Source organism: Acipenser ruthenus, chromosome 48 (assembly GCF_902713425.1).
Source record: "Acipenser ruthenus chromosome 48, fAciRut3.2 maternal haplotype, whole genome shotgun sequence".
Taxonomy (NCBI): domain Eukaryota; kingdom Metazoa; phylum Chordata; class Actinopteri; order Acipenseriformes; family Acipenseridae; genus Acipenser; species Acipenser ruthenus.
Window position 1 is genome coordinate 6120182 of NC_081236.1, and position 27548 is coordinate 6147729.

The 27548-nt window shown below is 39.7% G+C and overlaps 1 protein-coding gene across 1 annotated transcript; it reads right to left on the reverse strand.

The window, feature by feature from the left end:
• Window positions 1-819: 819 nt before the first annotated feature.
• On the reverse strand, window positions 820-27374 carry LOC117972933 (interferon-induced very large GTPase 1-like). The gene is made up of 9 exons (XM_059014613.1): window positions 27329-27374; window positions 13659-13718; window positions 10473-10676; window positions 7573-9334; window positions 7157-7204; window positions 6096-6113; window positions 2940-3024; window positions 2603-2719; window positions 820-1631 (listed from the first exon to the last, which is right to left on the reverse strand). Exons 1-8 carry the CDS (start codon window positions 27333-27335, stop codon window positions 2636-2638), a joined length of 2268 nt encoding a protein of 755 aa, XP_058870596.1. The 5' UTR covers window positions 27336-27374; the 3' UTR covers window positions 820-1631; window positions 2603-2635.
• Between the last annotated feature and the right edge of the window lie 174 nt (window positions 27375-27548).

Here is a 27548-nt window from a genome sequence, read left to right on the forward strand (position 1 = left end):
ATTTTCAATTTATCAGCAGAACTGCAGCACTCCTTGTGTTTGTGTAAAAAAACTGTGGACTGGAATAAAGAGGAGCCTCCTTCCCACCTTCCAATATATCCAGCTGATCAGATCAGTCCTGAGAGAGGCAGGGGGTATAAATATTTATATTTTAAAACTGTGTTTTGATTATTATATACACAAACAGGCCGACCCTTATAATAGGCCTAATATTGTTTTTAAAATGAAACAAGTGTAGAAATTGGGATCAGAGCCTCTGGATTCAAAATCCGTTTTCTTGTACACTAAATGATTAAAAGATATTTTCTTTCATTTTTGATATCTTGGAGGCCGTTCTCAAAGCTGGAGAACATTCACTATATTGGACGGATTTGTGAAAGGGAGTTGCAAGTACTAAGAAGTGATTTTTGAATCTACAACATGAATGTAGAAGCAGCTCAGTAATGTGCATTTCTTAAAGACAGTATATTGTACGGCTACTGTTGCCTGAACTAATAACTTATTATAGTAAATGTATAATAAATAGAATACATTGTAGGAAAATATGCCACACACCTGCTCTCTGATTTCAAAACCTGAAGTTGCTTTATTGTAATATGCAAGAGCAAAGCCAAACAGCATGCTGGAGAGAGTCTCCTCCAGATTCTTGGATCGCAGCAGAGGTTACAAAGTATTACTTTTATTGTAACACTTGAAATGTATTTGCTTACGATTGTAATTCGCCCTGGATAAGGGCATCTAAGAAATAAATAATAATAATAATAATAATAAAAATAATAATAATAAATAATAATAAACAACAAAGCTTGTTATGTCTGTCATGATACAAAAAGTGTTTCACTTATAGAAATTTGCCATTTCCCCTCCTTGTGCTTCTCTTATCAGTTTTGTGGTCACCTGACTTTTACTCAGCCTGGCTTACAGGAATTTCACTCCTCCATATTGTTAAATACTTGTGTAAAGCAATACTACAAATTCCTGCCTTACAATTCAATACAGGATTAATGCTTTCCCCCCCCCCCCCAATGCCCATAAAAGGTGCGATAGGCAAAAATGTCAGTGCAGTTATACTGGAGTAACTTCATGCACATATATTGTAGTCATTACAGCAAATAGGCAAGAAACTACACAACTGATTACAGTAGAAAGTTTCTTAAAAACAACTTTCAATTTAGGCTTTTGATTTTGACATCTTGGAGGCCGTTCTTATAAAGCTGGATAACATTCACTTTATTGGACAGATCTGTTGAGAAAGGGAGGTGCAAGTACTAGCTTGGACAGATGCAATATTATCTGCATACTGAGTTAAATGCAAAGAGCTTGATCTGTGGGAGGTTTGACTGAAAAGGTTTTCCTCTTTACCCGAGCATACAGCTCCAACTCAAACATTTGTTGAGAGAGGGCAGTGCAGGTACTAAGGAGCCATGTCAGCAAACCTGTTCAAAACAGATGCTTGAATATTATTTTTCTTGCAGACCAAATTTCTTTATTGTCTCTGTAAATGACCAAGTTGCCATCATCTTGCAGAGTCAGGCAACAGGCTTGGCAGTTAGCCATGCGAGTGTTGGATTGCCACAGGGCAGTCCCTTTGGTATCATACATCACCAGATTGCAGTCTCCTTGCATGGTAACTGTTGGAAAACATGGAACAAGTATTGAATAGCAGTTTGCTACGCATGAGGAATGGCGGCTGTATTCATGTTATTTTTCTGAAAAGTGATTTAACATTGGATAGAAAAAACTGTTAGTTCCAAAAATGCAAGCACTGCTGTAATAGATGAAGACTGGCTATATACTCTGGGTATATAGATACTTGCACTGCATTGACTCCGAGCAATCAAGAAATAATAGCAGCTTCATTGAGCAATGGATGGTAGCAGAGAGCTGAGAAAAACACCAAGTTAACGTATATTTAACTATACTTAAACAACTGCACATTAGAAGTAAATTGAAAGCTGCAATATGGTAGAGAAGTTAAGATTTTGTGTCAAAGCAAATGGCTGGCCAGCAGCACACGGCTGTACAAACAAGTCCTTTGATCTCCAGCCCTGACATGAAAGAAGCTTGCCCTTCGGGGAGTCCACTGGGGTATAAAACTAGTTAACAGGTTTTTGCTTAGAAAATACAGCTGGTTTATGAGGGGGTCATAAAGCTAGTTTTCAAGGGGACCAAAAGAAGAGACCAGGCTCTAAGACTTCAGAGAGATCCAAAGAGATAGTGCCACTGGGATCAAAGGGTCTCAGGCAAATCGGAGAGATAGGAACAAGGAAGATGACAAAAACCAGATGTATGGACCTTTGTGGCACCAGGGTCTGAAGAATGCACTGAGTTCAGAGATCTTCACACTAGATCACACACACACTCACACTGAATGAAATATATGTTAATAGGATAATGAGTTGTACCTTTTCTATTGGTTAAGTGTCAGAGAAAGAGGAGGAGAGACACCTATGCAGAAGGGTATTTAATGTCATGCAACAATTGTAAGAACGAGTATTCTGTTTGTCCTGTACCTGGGACCAGACTCCCTGCATATTTCAATAAACCTAACAACTGACTGAAGAAAAGGACTCTGTGCAGTTTCTTGAATCTACTTACTCACCATCCTCTTTTTTAAGTTACATCAATAACCTTGTCAGCATTCCTTTTTCCCCCAAGTGTCGCTAGCCCATATTGGCACACCTTCGGGGGATTCATACACCACGAAATTCCCATCGTCCTTTAAAGATATAAAGGTATCATGATGATTAATGCATGCATTTCAGGCATGTTCAATGACTAATTCCTATTCACAAATCTTCAACTAGTTCATGTTCTCATGCTATTTTACATTATTACAAATGTGTATTGTTTGATAAAATAATCAGCAAGTCAATGTGTCATGCACTTATTTAGGTTATGAGAAAAGTTTGAACTTTGGTGTTATATGAATGACCCACCTGAAAAATAGCCGTGTATTTGCCATTTTTTGAAATGATACGTTGTCCCTTGGTGAGGAAGCCGTCCAATTCCAGTTTGTTGGTTCTGGTAAGAAACAAAACAGAAGAATTATTCTATTATTCAGACTGATAAATATCTGAGCAGAGCAGTGTAGAATAGTGGTCAGGGCTCTGGACTCCTGTGCCGTGGGTTCAATCCCAGGTGGGGGACACTGCTGCTAGAACCTTGAGTAAGGTACTTTGCCTAGATTGCTCCAGTAAATATTTGTAACAATTGTAAGTTGCCCTAGATAAGGGTGTCTGCTAAGAAATTAATAACTTTCAATGTCCCATTAGTAGCGTGGCAACTTCCCGTCAGTATTCTGATATAATTGAGATGATACAAGAGAAAGCAGCTGTACAGATTATAAATATGAAAGCAAACATGCCTATATGCTGAATCCATCTTTTACACCTTGATTTCCATTACATGAGAGTAGATGTTGAACTTCATGCTGATTTGAACTCTGAACCCGACGACTCTGAGAAACCGGGTTGTAGAGTGTGCCACAAATCCTCGACAACCCACTTCCACTGGGTAAACCCGAACTCTCCATCCTCGCTGTTCCGCTTCAGTGGCTAGTTGAGCATACCGCAGTTTCTTCCTCTCATACGCCTCATCTACAGCATCCTCCCATGGCACTGTTAACTCTACCAGATGAACAAGGCGTGCTGATCCAGACCACAAGACAATGTCTGGTCGAAGGTTAGTTAATCTCAGGTGGAAAAAATAAGCCGTTGACCAACATCTGCCAGCATCTTCCAGTCTCTAGCAGCTTCCAGTTGTCCTGGGCGAGGCTTGGTTTTAACACCTTTTCTTGGTGGTTGCTCTCCTGAACGGAGGAATATTGTCTTTTGGTGTGTAATGCTTTGATGGAACTGGTGGCAACTGATTGGTCAGGTTACGCTTATCTTCCAATGCTAAAGCCAATGCTATTCATAACAAATTTATTAACTGAATACAAAATATTGCAGTGTTCCCCGTGGTGAGTGAATTTGTATTTCAATGATTTAATCATTAAGTCGGCTTGGAGAAAGGTGTCCCTGGACAGAAATAATAATAATGATAATTACCATTATGTGTATGTTTAGTAATTGATCACTACCTCTACTACCAAGTTCTGGCAGAAAAGCAGTTCTGTGCAATACCACTTCTTATACTGAGAATTTAATTACAGCTGTCCAGAAACACAAATAAAGAACAGGTATTGTATCAGGACTTGGGCGATACAAAGTAGTTGCATTAATCATATTAACAGTGATATGTGTCTCAATGTTAGAATAGCTGCGTTTGCGATCTCGTTCTTAGAGTATCACAGCAAAACCCAAAAAGAAAATCCAATAGACATATTCACCCGTCCTTGCCAACCTCCCTTCCCACCACCCACCTGACCTCCCTCCCCACTGCACACTGCAATCCCTGTGAACCAAAATACCATGAGGGGGCTCACTAGAACCTAAAACCACATATACAAAAAAAAAAAAAAAACACATTAGCTGAACAACTGCAACAAGCATGACTGTCCACAACTCGACAGTTATATACGCATATATGGGAGAGGGGGGGGGGGATGTCAAATAATAATTAAAAACGAGATGTCTATATCCCTTATTCTAAGCTATATACTGACAGTACCATACACCACATTAAAAAGACACACATTAATCCATCTTCTCCTTCGAAGGGAATCACAGGGCCCTGCGCACAGAGAAATCTGCAAGCGCCGCAGAATCCTGGAAATGCTGGCCGAGGAAAGAAATAACTTCATCCTAAGTGTTAGGACAAGCACGCCCTGCCATGGTTAACCTTCGGAACAGCAGGGTAAACTAAAAAATACAACGACTCCATGGCAACGAAGCTTCGCCCTTACCTCTCCAAACACCTTCCTCTTCGCAGCAGTAACAGCAGAATAACTCGCATAGAAAGAGAGTTTACAACCTTGGATGAGAACCGGATCTGATTTTCGAGCAGCCTGAAGAATGCGCTGTCGGGCAGTGTAACAGAGACACTGAACTGTAAAGGTGCGGGCCCGACTGGAATCCCGAGGACCACCAGAGTAAATGCGATGTACTCCATTTAACTTCAGAAAGGGATGATCACCATAGACTTCGTTGCTGGAAACCAACGTGGAATTTCTTGTTGAAGAAAGCGAACGGGCACGAGGTCATCACCCTCGGCTCCCTCCGGTAGGCCCACCAGCCTTTACATTGCAGCAATGATTTCTGTCCTCAAGATCTGCCATCTTGTCTTGCATTTGTCAATACGAGCGTTGCATTGATTCATTTTACCTTTTTGCTGCTCTGGTGATGTCCTGCTTGGCAGTTAACTTCTTTACAGAGGAAGCAATATCAGTAACCACCGAGGACAACAGTGGTATCGGCAACACTTTGAAGAACAGGCAGCAAGTCGAACCCGGCAGACACAGGGTACAAGGCAGGACTACACCCTGGACAGAACGCCAGTCCATCGCAAGGCAGGGCACCACACACACATTCACACCTCACAGAGGGCAATTTAGAGTGACAAATCAACCAGAACCGCAGGTCTTTGGACTGGAGGAAACCAGAGTACCCGGCGAAAACCCATGAGAACACTGGGAGAACATGCAAACTCCACAGACAGACCCCTAGGCCAAATCGAGCCTTGGACCCTGGAACTGTGAGGCAGCAGCACTAACCACCATGCCACCGTACCTCCCCTGTGACATTCAAGCCTGGACCAAGTCAAAACTTCAACCACCTGCTAAACACAAATGACAAACTCAGTGTCAAATGGTGGGTTCCTTCTGGGGTGGAATAACCTTCAGACAAACAAAAAATCCGCCAGGTTTGTAATTTGCGATTAGCGGGTGGGTCAAAGTTTTGATTTGGTTAGATTAGGTGTGTTTTTTCAATCTGTAAAAACAAAATTTAGCACAGCAGCAAAAGCCATTACAAATGGAGTGTGTTATTTTAATAGCGCTTTCACAATCAAACTGTTTTGTATTTTACCAATTTATTCATGTATTTATTATTATTAGACAGGAGATTGCAGGGGTACCCTGTAGATACTGTGGAAGACACAGGTAAGATAACACATTACAACCCTGTAAAACTAAAGATAAACAATGTACTTACCTGCAAGCTGCTTCTTCTCTGTGGGAGAATAAGGGATAAATAAATAAATTGATGAATACATGAATGAATAAATACCAGGACGTGTTTAAAAAGGAGCATCTAAAGGCTGAGTGCTGGCGTTTCCCTTGTCAGGTGCACATGTTCAAAGAGATAGTAGCAAGCAGTAAAGAAAAACAAAAGTACTGGCTTCAAAGCAATGTCTAGGTGGTAAATTGTGTTGAGAGAAGCACATACAATTGAAAATGCTTATTCACCATAACCCACAGGTTGTGAGGTATTTAATTCATATTTCATCATTCAGTACTGTACTGGAATTTAATATTAACATTTAATATAATGAGAACTAATTGTCAAAACTAAAACAATTTAAATAGGTTTGCAATGAAATATTATGTAAGACAGGGGTCAGCAACTGGCAGTCCATCTGAGGTATGAGGACGGCCCCTCTGAGTTTCTTTACCAATGTATTACACTGGAATAAAACTCATTAGATCCGTCACCTCATTATAAAAGCGTAGCTCTTTGTCAGCCTGCTTCTGTGTTGTTGCTCGTGAGAGAGCACGCAGCCAGCGTCACGAGGAAGTGCGGAATCAATGCTTATGCAGTGCGTTGACTGAAAAGACGATAGGAGCTGCAATGTCTTTATTGAAAGAATTACATTTTTTTTTATTAAATACAGTAAAATTGTACTCCATGCGTTGCCCAGTGTGTTTCTTAAGTTTAGTGTTATAGTGTTGGTCTTACCACCTGATAACGATTTTGAACTCAATTAAGTTTTGTTGAGTCGTTCTTGCTATGTTGAGGGTGTCGAGCCCTGATGTAAGATATTGCAAACAGTAAAGGTGGTATATACACCATGGTAAATAATAAATATGGTAAACCATGGTATATGCCATGGTGTGATTGAGAATCTTCCCGTGCTCCATCACTAATGCCAAACCCTGACCATTTACCAATATAACCTGTGATTTAATATAGCTTACCTGACTGCAGAATATGCACATGGTTATGTGGTGTCACTGTTACGATAAAATAAAGATAAGAGTTGTAAATGAACTTACTTGTCCTTGTATATTCTTTTCAGTTCCCAGATAATATGAGGGGCAACCCTGTAAAAGAAAGAAATGTCTACACTGTCATGTACAGTCCTGGCTCAGTTACAGTAGTTTAGTCCAAGGGTGGGGTTGGATGGGTGAATGATAGCAGTACACTAATACTGGATAGAGTCTATCCGGAGTGTCTCCTGTATATGGCAACTTGCGTTTCATTATTTGCATTTTGTTCCCTGTGTTTGTGCACCTGATGTCAGTACAATAAAACTCCACCATTGTACTCTATCTGGACTCCTGTGCATTTTATTTCACTAGCCACTGGGTCCCGCTACCTTACACATGCTAAATGACGAGCACAGTAAACCTGGTAAAGCTTGGTATTTTTGAATAATAAAGATAAACGTGAGAAATGATAGTAGCCATACCTCTGTCCACCCGTTTCCTTTTTAGGTCTGTCGCTGATTAATTCAGTACCAAAGGCTTTCCACAGATCATCTGCTTGCTCCTCCTCCATGTATTCATCCATCAGACTACTCAGCCTCTCGCACTTCACTTTGATTTGCGATTCCTGCTCTTCATAGTTTTCTGATGTTGTCAAAGACTTCTTTCTCTTCACCAGATTTTCTAAGCTCTTCACTGCCCACAACTGAGTTACATCAGTTATATCAAAGCTTTTCCATTCTTTTCCGTTCTTTACCAAATCATCAATTCTCTCATCATCCCACCACTTAGGATGATCTACTCTGGCACCCTTTCCACGTGCCTGGCTTGCAACCATTTCTCTCCAACACTCCCTCAGAATGCAAGCCAGTCCCATTGGATCATTGAAATTCTTGAAGTGGTTGTCCATAATGATGTTCCAGACTGGGATAAAATTGCTGGCCTGGCCGCGGTCAATCACACTCCAGGTGCTCTGGTTTTCAACCAGCCCTCTCTTCCACTCTGGAATAGAACAAGCCTCCTGGGGCCCGCCGATCATCTGAACTGCAATATCAATGTCGCTTGTATTGGTCTCATGTGTTCCCGTTGATTCTCTGGCATCACTATTGTTGTGTGAAGCCGAGAATCCACCACCCCCATAAAATGAGAAGGAAGCCTTTACATGAGCATCAATAGATCTGGACATTTCATTGAACTTTGATTTCATTTGACTGGAATGAACTTCATGTGATGACGCCTTAACACAGTGTATACCTCCAAAATGAACAACGCTGCCATTTACATGAGACCCAAATAGTTGCAGAAATTTAATAGCCTGACTTTGCAATAAAACCACCATTTGTCGACTAATCAAATCTCTGCTCATAAAGTCATCTATTTCTTTCAAGACATGCAAGGCGTCTTCAGACAGCTTTAACTGTGTGTGGGTGAATTCAAATGAAGCCATGGGCATGAATGTTTGTTTTATCACAGATCCATAGGACTCTGCCTTGGCCCGACTTGTCTTGTTGCTATCTGTACAGCTGCTTGCTGTTCCTCCACCAGCCTCCACACTGAATCCTGCAAAGGATGCATGGAGTTCAGCTGAATAACTAGCGCCACATGTTTTCAGACTGCTTTCAAATGAGCTCTCATGTTCTGAAGACTGAAAGGTGTACGATTTCTCCTGCATGCTCAAGAATGGCCCGAGCAAGCAACATTCCACTGGTTTATCCAAGATAATACCTCGATAGACTTGTTCATGCTTAACATCATTACTGAACAAGATTCCTCTGAAAACGCCACCTTCTGATGCTCTGTAAATTAAATCAGACGGTGTCCATTCTGTTCGTTTCACTGAGTTAGAGTTTAATGTGTCCATTTTATTCATTAACTCTGTTAAAGTGCTCAAGGATTTATCAGCAGATGCTTTTAGATCGTTATTGCCAAGCTCATCTCTCCCAATTCTTTTGAGATGGCTTTCTAGATCTTTAGTTACATTTGCAAGTCCATCACTTATTTTTTGACGCATTTCCAAAGCCCTTTTCTCATCCTCTTGTGTCATCTTTGGTGCAATCTCAGTGTTTAGCAGTCTGCTCAAGGCTCTCTTCTCCCATTCTTTTTCAGTTTTCTTTTGAAGTAAGCGGAGGTCACTATTCTTTAGGTACTGGAGAGAAACTAATGAAGTGATTCCATACTCCTCTTTCAATATGTTTTTCCATTTCTCTGTATCAAGGCCTGAGTCTTCGATCTTTTCCAAATCTTCATCTGAAATGACATACCGTGGACTTTAAAGGGTACATTCTCTGAAAGATCTCTCTGAGCCAGTAGAGAAGTCTTCCACATTTACTCTCACGTGTACTGGTGCATGTATTGGCCAGTTCAAGTTCCATGTGGTAATAAAGTCTCTGCTGTGTTAGTGATTGGAATTGTTGTTTTTCACAACTAATGAGCAAGCATTGGTAAACACATTTACAATATGTGGAAATAAGGCTTTTGTTCTTAACTGCCCCGTACAAAAAAAAAAAAAGTGATACCGTGCTGATTGACAGCCAATCAACAACTCAGTTCCATGGGATTGTCAATAATAAATCCCTTTGTCTATATTTAAAGCTCAGTACTGTGAAGGCCTTATTTGCATGTATAGAAATGTGTTTACCAATGTGACCAAACCAGTTTTACTGCCTTTTCTCCGCAACCACGACCACAGCAGACAGACAGACCTTGTTTCCACACAGAACTTGAACTAGCCAATACGACACTTCACTGGGCATGCAACAGTACATGTGGAAGGCATCTACTGGCTCAGGAGAGATGCTTCAGAGCAGCAGATGTTTTAGACATTCGGATAGCAAGGTAGGATAGTTCATCTTTTATTTTTTTTATCTACTGCTGATTTCCCCTTTAAGAGCTGAGGAACAATGTCAATTACTTTTCAACCTCAACTTCTCCTTCATGTTAAAGACTTTTCACTTAGGCCCAGACCAAATCAAAACTTTGGCAACCTGCTAATCACACTTTACAAAACTGTATTTCATAGCTTTCTTTTTATGAGTAGAAGAAATAAGATACTAACAGAAAAAAAGAAAACACTATTAAATACAGTTTTGTAGTGCATTAGCGGGTTGTCAAAGTTTTGATTTTGTCCAGGCCTTAGTTTAAATTCAAAATATATGGGGCTCCCGAGTGGCATTGCATCCAGCTAAGGCGCTTCACCGGCAGTGCAGGGTGCGTCCTATAGCCTGGAGATCGCTGGTTCCAATCCAGGCTATGCCATCGCTGACTATGGCCGGAAGTTCCATGGGGGGGGATACACAAGCGCCGCACGGGTGGGGAGGGTTTAAGTCAGCAGGGTAATGCTTGTCTCACCACACACTAGCTAATCCTACCACTTCTTTCTGCTTACCTGATTTTGGTGAAATGTCAACATTAACCAGCTTGGCTAAAGCACGTCTTTCCCAGTCAGCTTCTGCATGCTTTTCAAGCTTCTGGTAGTCTTCTTTGTTTAAATGCTGGAGCGCCTCAATTGATGTAACTTGAAACTCGTTCTTTAACAATTCCTTCCATTTCTTTGGATCAAGTCCTTGGTTTTTAATCTGGACTTCCAAATCTGAAATGAAATACCACACATCATTGCCGGGATTTCTTCCAATTGCCAAAAAATGGTTTCAAAAGGAAGATTTTCATGCATCATGCTTGAAAATAAACCTTCCCAATAATGCCATCTGCCATCTTAAAAACATTGCATGTTACAGGCAAATCTCAAAGTGTCTGACTTTGGGATAATTGTTCTAATGTGTAATATAGAGCGACCTACAAGTGGCGCACCAGCACAGAACGACGCTTTAAGTCGCTCTTCCACAACCATAGAGCGTGGATAGCAACACGGTCCCGACAACGTACAGCAAGCCCATCCGGACAAAACTGGTAAGGACCTGTCTATATAACGCAGCTATTGTAATTCAGCAGTACCATTACAGTTAACACTTAAAGCACCACTTTGGCACAACTCTAACGTGAATGTAAACCCCGCCACTGTTAGTCTTTCGATCGTTTTTGAAAGTGCTCCTACCTAATTCTCGCATCAGTTTACTGACTAGAGCTGGTTGACCCCTCTTTGGAGATTGGTAAGCGGCCATTACTCTCTTTCACTGCACGAGGCCTTGTGTAGCTTCCTTATACCGTGTGAGAGCTGTTCTGGTGCTGTAAGGAGACCCCGCGGCTCGCAGCATCGTCCTCTACGCCGATTTAATCAGCCACAGCGACCAAAAAAAAAAAAAAAAAAAAGCTTGGGCCTAGTGCCCCTCTCAAGCGTCGGGCTCACCTAGCGTGGCTGACCATGCCGACTGCATACCCCGGCATCGACCGTGGTTTTTCCGCCGACCTAGAGGCCAAGAAAAACAGCGCCTACCCGACCCTGATTGACTCTGCACCGGTGTAACCATCTTCAGCGCCACCTACAGCCCAGCGCCGACCATCGGCACCGACCTCGGAACCGTCAGATCTCTGCACCGACTGTTCGGCACCGACAGCGCTTTCCTCGACGCTGATCCCTGCACCGATTGACTCGGCACCGGTGACTAGCTTCAGAGCCGTCTACAGCCCGGAACCGATTGACTCGGCACCGGTGACTAGCTTCAGAGCCGTCTACAGCCCGGCACCGACCTTGGCACAGATTGACTCCCAGGACTCCTGGGTGCCATTGACAATGAGACATGGATACGCTCTACAATTCCGCTTAGGTCCGCCACCCTTCAAGGGTGTGCTCCTCACCACCGTCGAACCAGCGAGAGCGATACTCCTTCAACAGGAGATCGCCAATCTTCAACAGAAGAACGTTGTGTGCTTGGTAGATCCAAGCAATGCCCTCAGTGGCTTTTACTCCAGGTACTTCCTGGTTCCCAAGAGGGACGGCGGTTTCAGACCTTCTGGACCTCAGAGTCCTCAACTTCTTCCTCAAACAGAGGAAGTTAAACATGTTGACAGCACAGCATATCCTCCAGTCCGTCCAACCGGGTGACTGGTTTACATCGATCGACCTGCAAGACGTCTACTTTCATGTCCCGATCCGTCCTGCGCACAGAAAGTATCTGTGATTCGCCTTTCAAGGCAACGCGTACAAATTGTGCTGCCATTTGGCCTCTCGCTGGCACCCCGCACATTTTCAAAGTGCATGGATGCAGCACTGGCTCCACTCAGGCTGGGGGGTATTCGGATCCTGAACTATCTGGACAATTGGCTAGTTTGAGCGCATTCCAAAAGACGTGCAGAGGCGCACACAACAGGTCATAGATCATGTGATGAAGTTAAGGCTCTCAATACATCAACAGAAGAGCAACCAAACATGGTGAAGGCCCGGCGGCCTGCGCTCACCGGGCCTTCACCATGCAGTTCACAGACTCCTGTCCTGGACGCACAGAAACTTGCGTTCTATCAGGGCAGTTCACCTCCCCGGTGTGGACAACAAGGCAGACCTCCTGTCCAGAAGCGCACTGGGTGGCAGATGTGATACGCTTGGCGTATGAACAGACGGATTCCCCGTTACTAGGGGCCAGGCAACTTCGTGGGCTTTCCTTCATGGCACCTCCTTAGATGAGTTATGCAATGCTGCTACATGGACAGGTAGTCAGACATTTGCACGATTTTACCGCCTTGATGTTGCAAACCGAGCGAGACCCTCTCTGGACTCTAGGGTGTTGCAGGCAGCATGCCCTTAGGCCTCATGAGGGCTCTGAGGCTATCGTCGTGAGGCTGTACTGTCAATAATCTGGAGCCACGACAGCTTTGGTACAGCTTCCCATTCGGTAATGGTTGTCATTCAATTGAAAGGGAACATTACCATAACCCTGGTTCCCTGAAAGAGAATGACAACCATTACCCTTCGAGGACGTGTCCCCAGCTGACCTCTGTTTTCGAAAGAAAATGGCGATGTGCTACTGTGAGGACGTCCCTCTTCAGCAGGAGGTGGGAGGGACTTTCCCCTCACAGCAGGGCCCTGATAGGGCAGCTCAGTGATTGGCAGTCAGAGAGGGCTCTTCCCATTTGGTAACGGTTTTCATTCTCTTTCAGGGAACCAGGGTTATGGTAATAACCTAACAGTATACAGTAGTAGAGAGTTATAGTAGCCCATTTATTGAGCAGCTGCAATGCTTGTCAACGTGGGGGCATTACGCCACCTTTTTTCAATTACGGTATCGGCTACAAACCATCAATGCCGCTATAAATGTCATTGAACTCTGGAAATGCTTTATTTAAATTAGTAGTATTGGAGCTCTCTTCATCTACATAGTGTTTCTTAGTACAGAAGACGAAATGTATACTCTGAATTGTCATAACTAGAATGCAGACTGCACTTTGCTCTGCGACTAAGCCAGTTTAGTACCACTACCCTGAAGTGTCTAAGGGCATATTCCTAAAATAGTGACTGAAAACAATGGATTTCTAGATTCCAGAATGCAATAGATTTATTATAGCAGGCTGATTAACTTGCTTGTTTTATGCATAGCAGTGTTTGATCCATTTACAGGGCTTGTCTTAAGTGGATCAGGGCCAGCCAGATAAACAATGAATTAACAACTGAACCAGCACGTACCTGTTTGGGGTTTGTCTGTCATCGTTTCCACAAATGTAAGCTGAAAGGTCAGTTGTTTATCTAGTCAAAAAGAAACAGTGAAAAGAGTGAAAGAAGTGGATGGTGGGGAATACAAACATATTTAGTACAGTCAAGCCTCTTTATATCGCCTTTTCATAGGGCCAAGGAAAACCTGGCAATAAAGTGAGGGTGGCGTTATAGAGTTAAACAAAAGAAAGGTATACATGATACTATTAATCATTTCTTAACTTAAGTAGCCCACATACAGTATTTTAAGTACAATTCAAACAGAAAAACATATACTGTACTTGGTAAGTCAGACTTCTGAGATAGTGGTCAGTATTCATCAATGGTTTTACACCAATTCACAATTACCAACACTTTCTAAAAAGAATAAATGTGCTTGTACTGCTATGCAGTAAACTGTCATAAAGACTGTTCTTATTAAGTAGAATAGCATTTTACTTCAGCATGTGCTGGATCACAATAAAGGCAGTTTTAGCCAGTCAGCTGAACAGTGTCCTATCAAACCGTACAGTGCATATAAATGAATGAAAAGTGACAAAACGTATGTGTGTTAACTTGAATTTGTATTTTATTTAATATGTAAAAAGTGTCGGTAATTTCGAATTGATATTAAACCCTTGATGAGTATTGGCCAGTATCTCGGACTTGTGACTTAGACCGGACCAAACCAAACCCCGATCCAATGTTCATGTGGAAATATCGGCCGGTCCCGCAACGCATTTTTCTATCCCAAAACCAAACAAGGCATTTAGAACATGCAAATGGAGGAGACTCCTTCTCTACCTCGCCATCTCTGCCTCTCTCGTTGCTCCAGCTAGGAGTTCACATTCAGCTTCCTTAGATTATATAGCGCCATTCTTTACTAACTTTTACAAATGAGCTTATTGGAGGCTTCGTGTTTTTAAGATGGTTCAGGTGCAGTCCGGGCAGACTGACTGCAGCATCATTACAGTATACCGCACTGCGCTCGGCTTTGTGTGGAGGCCGATACACAAAATAATGAACGACTGGTAAAGAAATCACATGGATTGCTTTTTAATGCTAAATATGCATCTGTTATTCAAAGTATTATCAACAGTTAATTCAGACATTCATATTTAAAATGTAATACAGTATTAAGACAGGGTCCAGTATTAGAAATCAATGTTCATTAACCATTCCCATACATTCTCTATATGTTACCACATTGTGGTTGCAATCCACAGGCACAAGGGCTCAGTGATGTCAACTAGAGCCCACAATTAACCAATATATTTAACGTAAAGAAATGCTTCATGTCTTATTATCAGTCTTGTCTAAGAATGTGCAGATTATATATAAAAAGATATTTATGAGAGAGTGCCCGGCGATGAGGGCTCTACCGTGTGATAGTTGACCGTGACGGGATTTATATTATCAAACGGGACGCTGTGACTGAAGCAGCGAGTTTATCGCAGAAAAATAGTCTGTTTTGTGTATCGATATTTATATTTCCCGCCCTCTTCAGAACGAAATGTCAAACACTAACGTTTACACCTGGTAATGTTTTTTAGAAGTATATCAGGTTAATTCAAATAGAGCGCCGTTGTCACAAACAGATCCACAATGGCGCAGGCATGCTCGCAGTTTCATGGCTTTCTCTTCGCTAGTCTTGGAGGTTTAGGGCGTGTGAACTTGTTTTTGGTAAATACAGCACAGGGTCGCAGAAAGGTCATTCTTTACGAGTAAACTTCCAGGCAGTAACCTCTGCTATTTCTACCCCATGCTTTTATTTAGTTTCTCTTAAACTGTATTCTTGTCTCCTATTCTTTATCCAGGACAGTATTCCTCCCTGCTGTCCAGCGGCACAGATTTAGACTCTTCCTCAGACTGCGCTGCGAACTAAACCAGGCAACAGAGCCGCGTCCACAGCAGCAGAAGAGTCACCAGCAATGAGACACGCCAAGGAGTGCACTGCTCTGTGAGACTCGAGGGGACGCGTTATCAAAGCGCTTCCTCCAGCCTTTAATTAACTGCTATTGATTTAAAAAAGGACAAGACATCATGTTAATGTTACAACATGAAAAACTAAACACACTGAGAGCGCTGAAGAGGGCTTGAAATACAGTGCATCACTCAGCTGTGTGGTTCTAGTTTTGTAAAATGAACAGGTGGTTTACCTCTTTAAAATAAGTAGGAGTTAAAGACTGGCGTAAAAGCTTTGAAAAGATGTCCTGAGGTGTCTTATTGTGATTAAAAAGCGTCCATTCCACAAGAAAAACCTGAGAGGCGTTAGAAAACTAAAGCTCTTTGAATGAAATGCTTTATTATATGAATAACTACCCAGTGGAGTGACAGAGCAGGTTAATAAACTAAATGTATTGAATGAATAATGAAATCTGATAATATATGTCGGAGAGTGAGAGGTTTGAATAAAACAGTCCAGTTAGTATTTAAAACAGTTTTAGAAACTTTAACCTAAGAAAACTCTTATTGTTTTATTAGAAAGGTATCGCCAAAAAAAAAAAAAAAAAAAACCTTGTTCATACCTAATACTGAATGAAAGCAGTGAAGCAGCACAGTAGATCTGCACGCTGGGTAGAAGGGCATCACTGGTATGCAGAGCAGAGAAAGACCAGCAAAAGCAACAGTACCAGCTTACACTGTAGATATTCCAAATGAATAATTCTTCATTGTATTGAAGACTGGCTGCTCTCCTTACCCAGAGCAGCCATTTTAAATGCAGTTATCTGTTTATGAGCACGGCGCCATGGCAACAGACATCATGCTGTTTATGTTCAGCACGGACATGTGGGTGACATCATAAAGGAAAATGTCATTATGTCTGGCAGAATATTTAGCAGCGAATTTCCAGCAGAATCTTCATTGCAAAGATTTACTCCTGAGGCAAGTTCAGAGTTTCTGTTCCCTATGTATTTAAATATTTATAGTGATCAAAGTAAGATCAATATACAACAGAACCTCAGAGTTACGAACACCTTGGAATGGAGGTTGTTCGTAAGTCTGAAATGTGTGCAACTAAAACTGGAAACTAAATTACAATGGTTTTATTAAATGTGGACACCCTCAATCAGGCGAATACATGGGTACAGTACAGCAATACAATACTTAGTGTTATGGTTCTAAAGTCTTTAAAACAGTACTATAAATGGAAAAAGGCTACATTTAAATTACCATCGAAATCGTAACTGTAGCAAAAACTACAGGTTTAAACGTCCATGAAACCTGGGTTAACGTTGTGCTTATTTTAAACAATGCATTCGCGCAGCTTGGAAAAAAAATAAATAAAAACAACAAATTGGGCTTGTATTTTTTGTCTTGTGCGTGAAAAAAATGTTTTTGGGTGGGTGCCTAATTTTTGGGCTAGTTTGGGGCATTTGTGCGAGTATTACATTGATATATTTTTGAATAGTTTTAAAGTACTAACAATATTTGTAAGCAAAATACAAAGCTATGATACACAAGTTAACATCACTGCCACAGACACTCTCCATCCCTTCTCTCTGCCAGCTCAATAGCCAATCAGCAGCTCCCCCTGGGTGATTGCCACTCAGCAGCCAGTCCCTAAGACTCTTCCCCACCTCCAATGCCCTCTTTCTCCCTGGCCTGTCCCACCTTGACCAGGAGCACAGACGAGATTGATCCCAGGAACTACCAGCAGCACCGACCTCCTCAAAGGATGTTTAATCAGCAAATGTTACAGCCGTCCAATATTATTTTAATAAACTGTGTGTGCTCTGAGTGTCATTGCTACTAAATAAAGCAAGGGCTGTTCATTCCAATGCTGTGTGCCGTTTTCATTATTACACATGTGATATACAGTAGCTTCATGGCTCTCTTAACAATTTAACTATGAAAACATGTTCCTTGTGAAAGTGAGAGATAATGGAGCTCCAGTCAGACACGCTGCAGGCAGGCAGGCTGTGTGTAAAGTGTTGGGTAGGGTTAACATTAGGGGTGTGCAGAGGACCCAGAAGAGAGCTGGTCTGAAATATTCCCACTAGGGGTGTGCAGCTGTCATATCTGTCCTCTGAGCTGCAATTTTCAATATGAACCTCTCCCGACTGACTGTGCATTGAAAGAGCAGCTCAGCCCTCTGATTGGCTGCACAGCTAGCGAGTCACAATCAAGGTGGCTGTGATTGGCAGCATCCATCACTGATCATATTAGTGCTTAGAGCCCTGTAAACAGGAGCAGACAGCATACAAAGACAGCAGCAGCTCTCGATTTAAAATAAAAACCATGTCAGCCTGGAAATCAATTTAAAATAAAAACCACGTCAGCCTGGAAATCAATTTAAAATAAAAACCATGTCCGCTTGGAAATCACTCTGCTATCGATTTGAAATAAAAACCATGTCAGCCTGGAAATCACTCTGCTATCGATTTAAAATAAAAACCACGTCAGCCTGGAAATCAATTTAAAATAAAAACCACGTCAGACTGGAAATCACTCTGCTATCGATTTAAAATAAAAACCACGTCCGCTTGGAAATCACTCTGCTATCGATTTAAAATAAAAACCACGTCAGCCTGGAAATCAATTTAAAATAAAAACCACGTCAGCCTGGAAATCACTCTGCTATCGATTTAAAATAAAAACCATGTCAGCCTGGAAATCAATTTAAAATAAAAACCATGTCAGCCTGGAATCAATTTAAAATAAGAACCACGTCCGCTTGGAAATCACTCTGCTATCGATTTAAAATAAAAACCACGTCCGCTTGGAAATCACTCTGCTATCGATTTAAAATAAAAACCACGTCAGCCTGGAAATCAATTTAAAATAAAAACCACGTCAGCCTGGAAATCACTCTGCTATCGATTTAAAATAAAAACCATGTCAGCCTGGAAATCAATTTAAAATAAAAACCATGTCAGCCTGGAATCAATTTAAAATAAGAACCACGTCCGCTTGGAAATCACTCTGCTATCGATTTCAAATAAAAACCACATCAGCCTGGAAATCAATTTGAAATAAAAACCATGTCAGCCTGGAAATCAATTTAAAATAAAAACCACGTCAGCCTGGAAATCACTCTGCTATCGATTTAAAATAAAAACCACGTCAGCCTGGAAATCAATTTGAAATAAAAACCACGTCAGCCTGGAAATCAATTTGAAATAAAAACCATGTCAGCCTGGAAATCAATTTAAAATAAAAACCACGTCAGCCTGGAAATCAATTTGAAATAAAAACCATGTCAGCCTGGAAATCAATTTAAAATAAAAACCATGTCAGCCTGGAAATCAATTTAAAATAAAAACTATGTCAGCCTGGAAATCACTCTGCTATCGATTTTAAAAAAAAACCACATCCGCCTGGAAATCAATTTAAAATAAAAAACATGTCGGCTTGGAAATCACTCTGCTATCGATTTAAAATAAAAACCATGTCAGCCTGGAAATCACTCTGCTATCGATTTAAAATATAAACCACGTCAGCCTGGAAATCAATTTAAAATAAGAACCACGTCAGACTGGAAATCACTCTGCTATCGATTAAAAAAAAAAAACCACGTCCGCTTGGAAGTCACTCTGCTATTGATTTCAAATAAAAACCACGTCAGCTTGGAAATCAATTTAAAATAAGCAGCATGTCAGCCTGGAAATCAATTTAAAATAAAAACCACGTCCGCTTGGAAATCACTCTGCTATCGATTTCAAATAAAAACCACATCCGCCTGGAAATCAATTTAAAATAAAAACCACGTCAGCCTGGAAATCACTCTGCTATCGATTTAAAATAAAAACCATGTCCGCTTGGAAATCAATTTAAAATAAAAACCACGTCAGCCTGGAAATCAATTTAAAATAAAAACCACGTCAGCCTTGAAATCACTCTGCTATCGATTTAAAATAAAAACCATGTCAGCCTGGAAATCACTCTGCTATCGATTTAAAATAAAAACCACGTCAGCCTGGAAATCACTATCTACTTAAAATAAGAACCACGTCAGCCTGGAAATCACTCTGCTATCGATTTAAAATAAAAACCATGTCAGCCTGGAAATCACTCTGCTATCGATTTAAAATAAAAACCACATCAGCCTGGAAATCAATTTGAAATAAAAACCACGTCAGCCTGGAAATCAATTTGAAATAAAAACCATGTCAGCCTGGAAATCAATTTAAAATAAAAACTATGTCAGCCTGGAAATCACTCTGCTATCGATTTAATATAAAAACCACGTCAGCCTGGAAATCACTCTGCTATCGATTAAAAAAAAAAAAAACCATGTCCGCTTGGAAATCAATTTAAAATAAAAACCACGTCAGCCTGGAAATCAATTTAAAATAAAAACCATGTCAGCCTTGAAATCACTCTGCTATCGATTTCAAATAAAAACCACATCCGCCTGGAAATCAATTTAAAATAAAAACCACGTCAGCCTGGAAATCAATTTAAAATAAAAACCACGTCAGCCTGGAAATCACTCTGCTATCGATTTAAAAAAAAAACCATGTCAGCCTGGAAATCAATTTAAAATAAAAACCATGTCCGCTTGGAAATCACTCTGCTATCGATTTAAAATAAAAACCATGTCAGCCTGGAAATCACTCTGCTATCGATTTAAAATAAAAACCACGTCAGCCTGGAAATCAATTTAAAATAAAAACCACATCAGCCTGGAAATCACTCTGCTATCGATTTAAAATAAAAACCACGTCCGCTTGGAAATCAATTTAAAATAAAAACCACGTCAGCCTGGAAATCAATTTAAAATAAAAACCATGTCAGCCTTGAAATCACTCTGCTATCGATTTGAAATAAAAACCATGTCAGCCTGGAAATCAATTTAAAATAAAAACCACGTCAGCCTGGAAATCAATTTAAAATAAAAACCATGTCCGCTTGGAAATCACTCTGCTATCGATTTAAAATAAGAACCACGTCCGCTTGGAAATCACTCTGCTATTGATTTCAAATAAAAACCACGTCAGCTTGGAAATCACTCTGCTATCGATTAAAAATAAAAACCACGTCAGCCTGGAAATCACTATCTATTTAAAATAAGAACCACGTCAGCCTGGAAATCAATTTAAAATAAGAACCACGTCCGCTTGGAAATCACTCTGCTATCGATTTAAAATAAAAACCACATCAGCCTGGAAATCAATTTAAAATAAAAACCATGTCAGCCTGGAAATCAATTTAAAATAAAAACCACGTCAGCCTGGAAATCACTCTGCTATCGATTTAAAATAAAAACCACATCAGCCTGGAAATCAATTTAAAATAAAAACCATGTCAGCCTGGAAATCAATTTAAAATAAAAACCACGTCCGCTTGGAAGTCAGTCTGCTATCGATTTAAAATAAAAACCATGTCAGCCTGGAAATCAATTTGAAATAAAAACCATGTCAGCCTGGAAATCACTCTGCTATCGATTTAAAATAAAAACCACGTCAGCCTGGAAATCACTCTGCTATCGATTAAAAAAAAAAAAACCACGTCCGCTTGGAAATCAATTTAAAATAAAAACCACGTCAGCCTGGAAATCAATTTAAAATAAAAACCATGTCAGCCTGGAAATCACTCTGCTATCGATTTAAAATAAAAACCATGTCAGCCTGGAAATCAATTTAAAATAAGAACCACGTCAGCTTGGAAATCACTCTGCTATCGATTTCAAATAAAAACCACATCCGCCTGGAAATCAATTTAAAATAAGCAGCATGTCAGCCTGGAAATCAATTTAAAATAAAAACCATGTCCGCTTGGAAATCACTCTGCTATTGATTTCAAATAAAAACCACGTCAGCCTGGAAATCACTCTGCTATCGATTTAAAAAAAAAACCACGTCCGCTTGGAAATCAATTTAAAATAAAAACCATGTCAGCCTGGAAATCAATTTAAAATAAAAACCACGTCAGCCTGGAAATCACTCTGCTATCGATTTAAAATAAAAACTATGTCAGCCTGGAAATCAATTTGAAATAAAAACCATGTCAGCCTGGAAATCACTCTGCTATCGATTTAAAATAAAAACTATGTCAGCCTGGAAATCACTCTGCTATCGATTTAAAATAAAAACCACATCCGCCTGGAAATCACTCTATCGATTAAAAAAAAAAAACCACGTCCGCTTGGAAATCAATTTAAAATAAAAACCATGTCAGCCTTGAAATCACTCTGCTATCGATTTAAAATAAAAACCACGTCAGCCTGGAAATCAATTTAAAATAAAAACCATGTCAGCCTGGAATCAATTTAAAATAAAAACCACGTCAGCTTGGAAATCACTCTGCTATCGATTTAAAATAAAAACCACGTCAGCCTTGAAATCACTCTGCTATCGATTAAAAATAAAAACCACATCCGCCTGGAAATCACTCTGCTATCGATTAAAAATAAAAACCATGTCCGCTTGGAAATCACTCTGCTATCGATTTAAAATAAAAACCACGTCCGCCTGGAAATCAATTTAAAATAAAAACCACGTCAGCCTTGAAATCACTCTGCTATCGATTTAAAATAAAAACCACTTCAGCCTGGAAATCACTCTGCTATCGATTTAAAATAAAAACCACGTCAGCCTGGAAATCCCTCTGCTATCGATTTAAAATAAAAACCACATCAGCCTGGAAATCAATTTAAAATAAAAACCACGTCAGCCTGGAAATCAATTTGAAATAAAAACCATGTCAGCCTGGAAATCACTCTGCTATCGATTTAAAATAAAAACTATGTCAGCCTGGAAATCACTCTGCTATCGATTTAAAATAAAAACCACGTCAGCCTGGAAATCACTCTGCTATCGATTTAAAATAAAAACCACATCAGCCTGGAAATCAATTTAAAATAAAAACCATGTCAGCCTGGAAATCAATTTAAAATAAAAACCACGTCAGCCTGGAAATCACTCTGCTATCGATTTAAAATAAAAACCATGTCAGCCTGGAAATCAATTTGAAATAAAAACCATGTCAGCCTGGAAATCACTCTGCTATCGATTTAAAATAAAAACCACGTCAGCCTGGAAATCACTCTGCTATCGATTAAAAAAAAAAAACCACGTCCGCTTGGAAATCAATTTAAAATAAAAACCACGTCAGCCTGGAAATCAATTTAAAATAAAAACCATGTCAGCCTGGAAATCAATTTAAAATAAAAACCATGTCAGCCTGGAAATCACTCTGCTATCGATTTAAAATAAAAACCACGTCAGCCTGGAAATCACTCTGCTATCGATTTAAAATAAAAACCACGTCAGCCTGGAAATCACTCTGCTATCGATTTAAAATAAAAACCACATCAGCCTGGAAATCAATTTAAAATAAAAACCATGTCAGCCTGGAAATCAATTTAAAATAAAAACCACGTCAGCCTGGAAGTCACTCTGCTATCGATTTAAAATAAAAACCATGTCAGCCTGGAAATCAATTTGAAATAAAAACCATGTCAGCCTGGAAATCACTCTGCTATCGATTTAAAATAAAAACCACGTCAGCCTGGAAATCACTCTGCTATCGATTAAAAAAAAAAAACCACGTCCGCTTGGAAATCAATTTAAAATAAAAACCACGTCAGCCTGGAAATCAATTTAAAATAAAAACCATGTCAGCCTGGAAATCAATTTAAAATAAAAACCATGTCAGCCTGGAAATCACTCTGCTATCGATTTAAAATAAAAACCACGTCAGCCTGGAAATCACTCTGCTATCGATTTAAAATAAAAACCACGTCAGCCTGGAAATCACTCTGCTATCGATTTAAAATAAAAACCACATCAGCCTGGAAATCAATTTAAAATAAAAACCATGTCAGCCTGGAAATCAATTTAAAATAAAAACCACGTCAGCCTGGAAGTCACTCTGCTATCGATTTAAAATAAAAACCATGTCAGCCTGGAAATCAATTTAAAATAAGAACCACGTCAGCTTGGAAATCACTCTGCTATCGATTTCAAATAAAAACCACGTCAGCCTGGAAATCAATTTAAAATAAGCAGCATGTCAGCCTGGAAATCAATTTAAAATAAAAACCATGTCCGCTTGGAAATCACTCTGCTATTGATTTCAAATAAAAACCACGTCAGCCTGGAAATCACTCTGCTATCGATTTAAAATAAAAACTATGTCAGCCTGGAAATCAATTTGAAATAAAAACCATGTCAGCCTGGAAATCACTCTGCTATCGATTTAAAATAAAAACTATGTCAGCCTGGAAATCACTCTGCTATCGATTTAAAATAAAAACTATGTCAGCCTGGAAATCAATTTGAAATAAAAACCATGTCAGCCTGGAAATCACTCTGCTATCGATTTAAAATAAAAACTATGTCAGCCTGGAAATCACTCTGCTATCGATTTAAAATAAAAACTATGTCAGCCTGGAAATCAATTTGAAATAAAAACCACGTCAGCCTGGAAATCACTCTGCTATCGATTTAAAATAAAAACTATGTCAGCCTGGAAATCAATTTGAAATAAAAACCATGTCAGCCTGGAAATCACTCTGCTATCGATTTAAAATAAAAACTATGTCAGCCTGGAAATCACTCTGCTATCGATTTAAAATAAAAACTATGTCAGCCTGGAAATCAATTTGAAATAAAAACCATGTCAGCCTGGAAATCACTCTGCTATCGATTTAAAATAAAAACTATGTCAGCCTGGAAATCACTCTGCTATCGATTTAAAATAAAAACTATGTCAGCCTGGAAATCAATTTGAAATAAAAACCATGTCAGCCTGGAAATCACTCTGCTATCGATTTAAAATAAAAACTATGTCAGCCTGGAAATCACTCTGCTATCGATTTAAAATAAAAACTATGTCAGCCTGGAAATCACTCTGCTATCGATTTAAAATAAAAACTATGTCAGCCTGGAAATCACTCTGCTATCGATTTAAAATAAAAACCACGTCAGCTTGGAAATCACTCTGCTATCGATTTAAAATAAAAACCACGTCAGCCTTGAAATCACTCTGCTATCGATTTAAAATAAAAACCACTTCAGCCTGGAAATCACTCTGCTATCGATTTAAAATAAAAACCATGTCAGCCTGGAAATCAATTTAAAATAAAAACCACGTCAGCCTTGAAATCACTCTGCTATCGATTTAAAATAAAAACCACTTCAGCCTGGAAATCACTCTGCTATCGATTTAAAATAAAAACCACGTCAGCCTGGAAATCACTCTGCTATCGATTAAAAATAAAAACCACATCAGCCTGGAAATCAATTTAAAATAAAAACCATGTCAGCCTGGAAATCAATTTAAAATAAAAACCACGTCAGCCTGGAAATCCCTCTGCTATCGATTTAAAATAAAAACCACATCAGCCTGGAAATCAATTTAAAATAAAAACCACGTCAGCCTGGAAATCAATTTGAAATAAAAACCATGTCAGCCTGGAAATCACTCTGCTATCGATTTAAAATAAAAACTATGTCAGCCTGGAAATCACTCTGCTATCGATTTAAAATAAAAACCACGTCAGCCTGGAAATCAATTTAAAATAAAAACCATGTCAGCCTTGAAATCACTCTGCTATCGATTTAAAATAAAAACCATGTCAGCCTGGAAATCAATTTAAAATAAGAACCACGTCAGCTTGGAAATCACTCTGCTATCGATTTCAAATAAAAACCACATCCGCCTGGAAATCAATTTAAAATAAAAACCACGTCAGCCTGGAAATCAATTTAAAATAAAAAACATGTCAGCTTGGAAATCACTCTGCTATCGATTTAAAATAAGCAGCATGTCAGCCTGGAAATCAATTTAAAATAAAAAACATGTCAGCTTGGAAATCACTCTGCTATCGATTTAAAATAAAAACCACGTCAACCTTGAAATCACTCTGCTATCGATTTAAAATAAAAACCACGTCAGCTTGGAAATCACTCTGCTATCGATTTAAAATAAAAACCACATCCGCCTGGAAATCACTCTGCTATCGATTTAAAATAAAAACCACGTCAGCCTGGAAATCACTCTGCTATCGATTTAAAATAAAAACCACGTCAGCCTGGAAATCAATTTAAAATAAAAACCACGTCAGCTTGGAAATCAATTTAAAATAAGAACCACGTCAGCTTGGAAATCACTCTGCTATCGATTTCAAATAAAAACCACATCCGCCTGGAAATCAATTTAAAATAAAAACCACGTCAGCCTGGAAATCACTCTGCTATCGATTTAAAATAAAAACCACATCAACCTGGAAATCACTCTGCTATCGATTTAAAATAAAAACCACTTCAGCTTGGAAATCACTCTGCTATCGATTAAAAATAAAAACCACGTCAGCCTGGAAATCACTCTGCTATCGATTTAAAAAAAAACCACGTCCGCTTGGAAGTCACTCTGCTATCGATTTAAAAAAAAACCACGTCCGCTTGGAAGTCACTCTGCTATCGATTTAAAATAAAAACCATGTCAGCCTGGAAATCAATTTAAAATAAAAACCATGTCAGCCTTGAAATCACTCTGCTATCGATTTCAAATAAAAACCACATCCGCCTGGAAATCAATTTAAAATAAAAACCACGTCAGCCTGGAAATCACTCTGCTATCGATTTAAAATAAAAACCACGTCAGCTTGGAAATCACTCTGCTATCGATTAAAAATAAAAACCACGTCAGCCTGGAAATCAATTTAAAATAAAAACCACGTCCGCTTGGAAATCACTCTGCTATCGATTTAATATAAAAACATGAAACCATGTCAACTTGAAGTGCTGGTAGGTTTATCATAGGGAAGAGATGGGATTTCTGCGCGCAGCATTTAACAGAACAGAAAATAAAAGGTTTGAACACAAAAAAACACGGCACTACACGCCAAAATAAAAAGACAAACAAAACAGTGAACAGACAAACTTACAAACACGGTGAGTGAAAACAACTATCAATTCAATTTACTTTATTTTACTTTCTCCTCTCTCCCGTTCTCCACTCACCGAACACACAACCCGACTGAGTGCTACGTGTCTCTATATATACACTGTTGTGCTGGGATTCAATTACTAATTAATCATTCACTTGAATCCCAGCACGTGAATTCATTCTGTGCAACCCCGTGCTCACATATTACATTTAACCAGCACGTGAAGTGATTTGTGCCCTCCTCGTGCTTAAATACAAATCTACATTTTTAAATACACGTGAAACACAGACCCGTTTATAGCCCATGTAGCAATCGCTATACACCAACATTAACACACGCACGCAACATACAACATATAACACACAAATGCACCCAGGGGCGGGGCACATTGCCACACACCCAACAAAAAATGCTTTCCTGTTCCATTAATCAAGTGACAAAAACTGTACTACAACAAGATAGTTCAGGATGTGATGGTGAAACACTAAAGAAATTAGAGCTCTTAACAGCAGCGTCATCACTCCTGTTCATCAGATTAGTCGCTCCACCGCTGGTATTGTTCAAACCTGAAGATTATGTTAAAACACAGCTTGGCAAAGGTGGGCATGCAGCTACCAGCACAAACCCTCTGGATACACAGGCAGAGGAGGACTTGAAGCATATATGGGAGCTGCTGTAAATCATTGTCAGTACAATACACAAATAGGCACAGGGCCAAACCAAAGGGTTATACAAAAATACAAATGAAACATTAAGAGTCAGGCTGAGCAATGCCTTCACTGACTTACAAAAACAAAGAAAAACCCGCAACCACCAAACATACCTTCCATGTGGTCTCCCCTCTCCCAGGCAATTCCTCCAGCAATGGCCCTCCTGTCTCACTTAAATACCATGTGGCCAGGGTTGATTGACAATTAATAATTCAATCAACACCTGGCCACATTCTGCACATGTATTTGGCAGGGATAGGAATTAACCCAATCCCTGCCACCCACCACCACAAATACACCCAAAACATCCAGGGCTGGAATCTTAACTTCTAA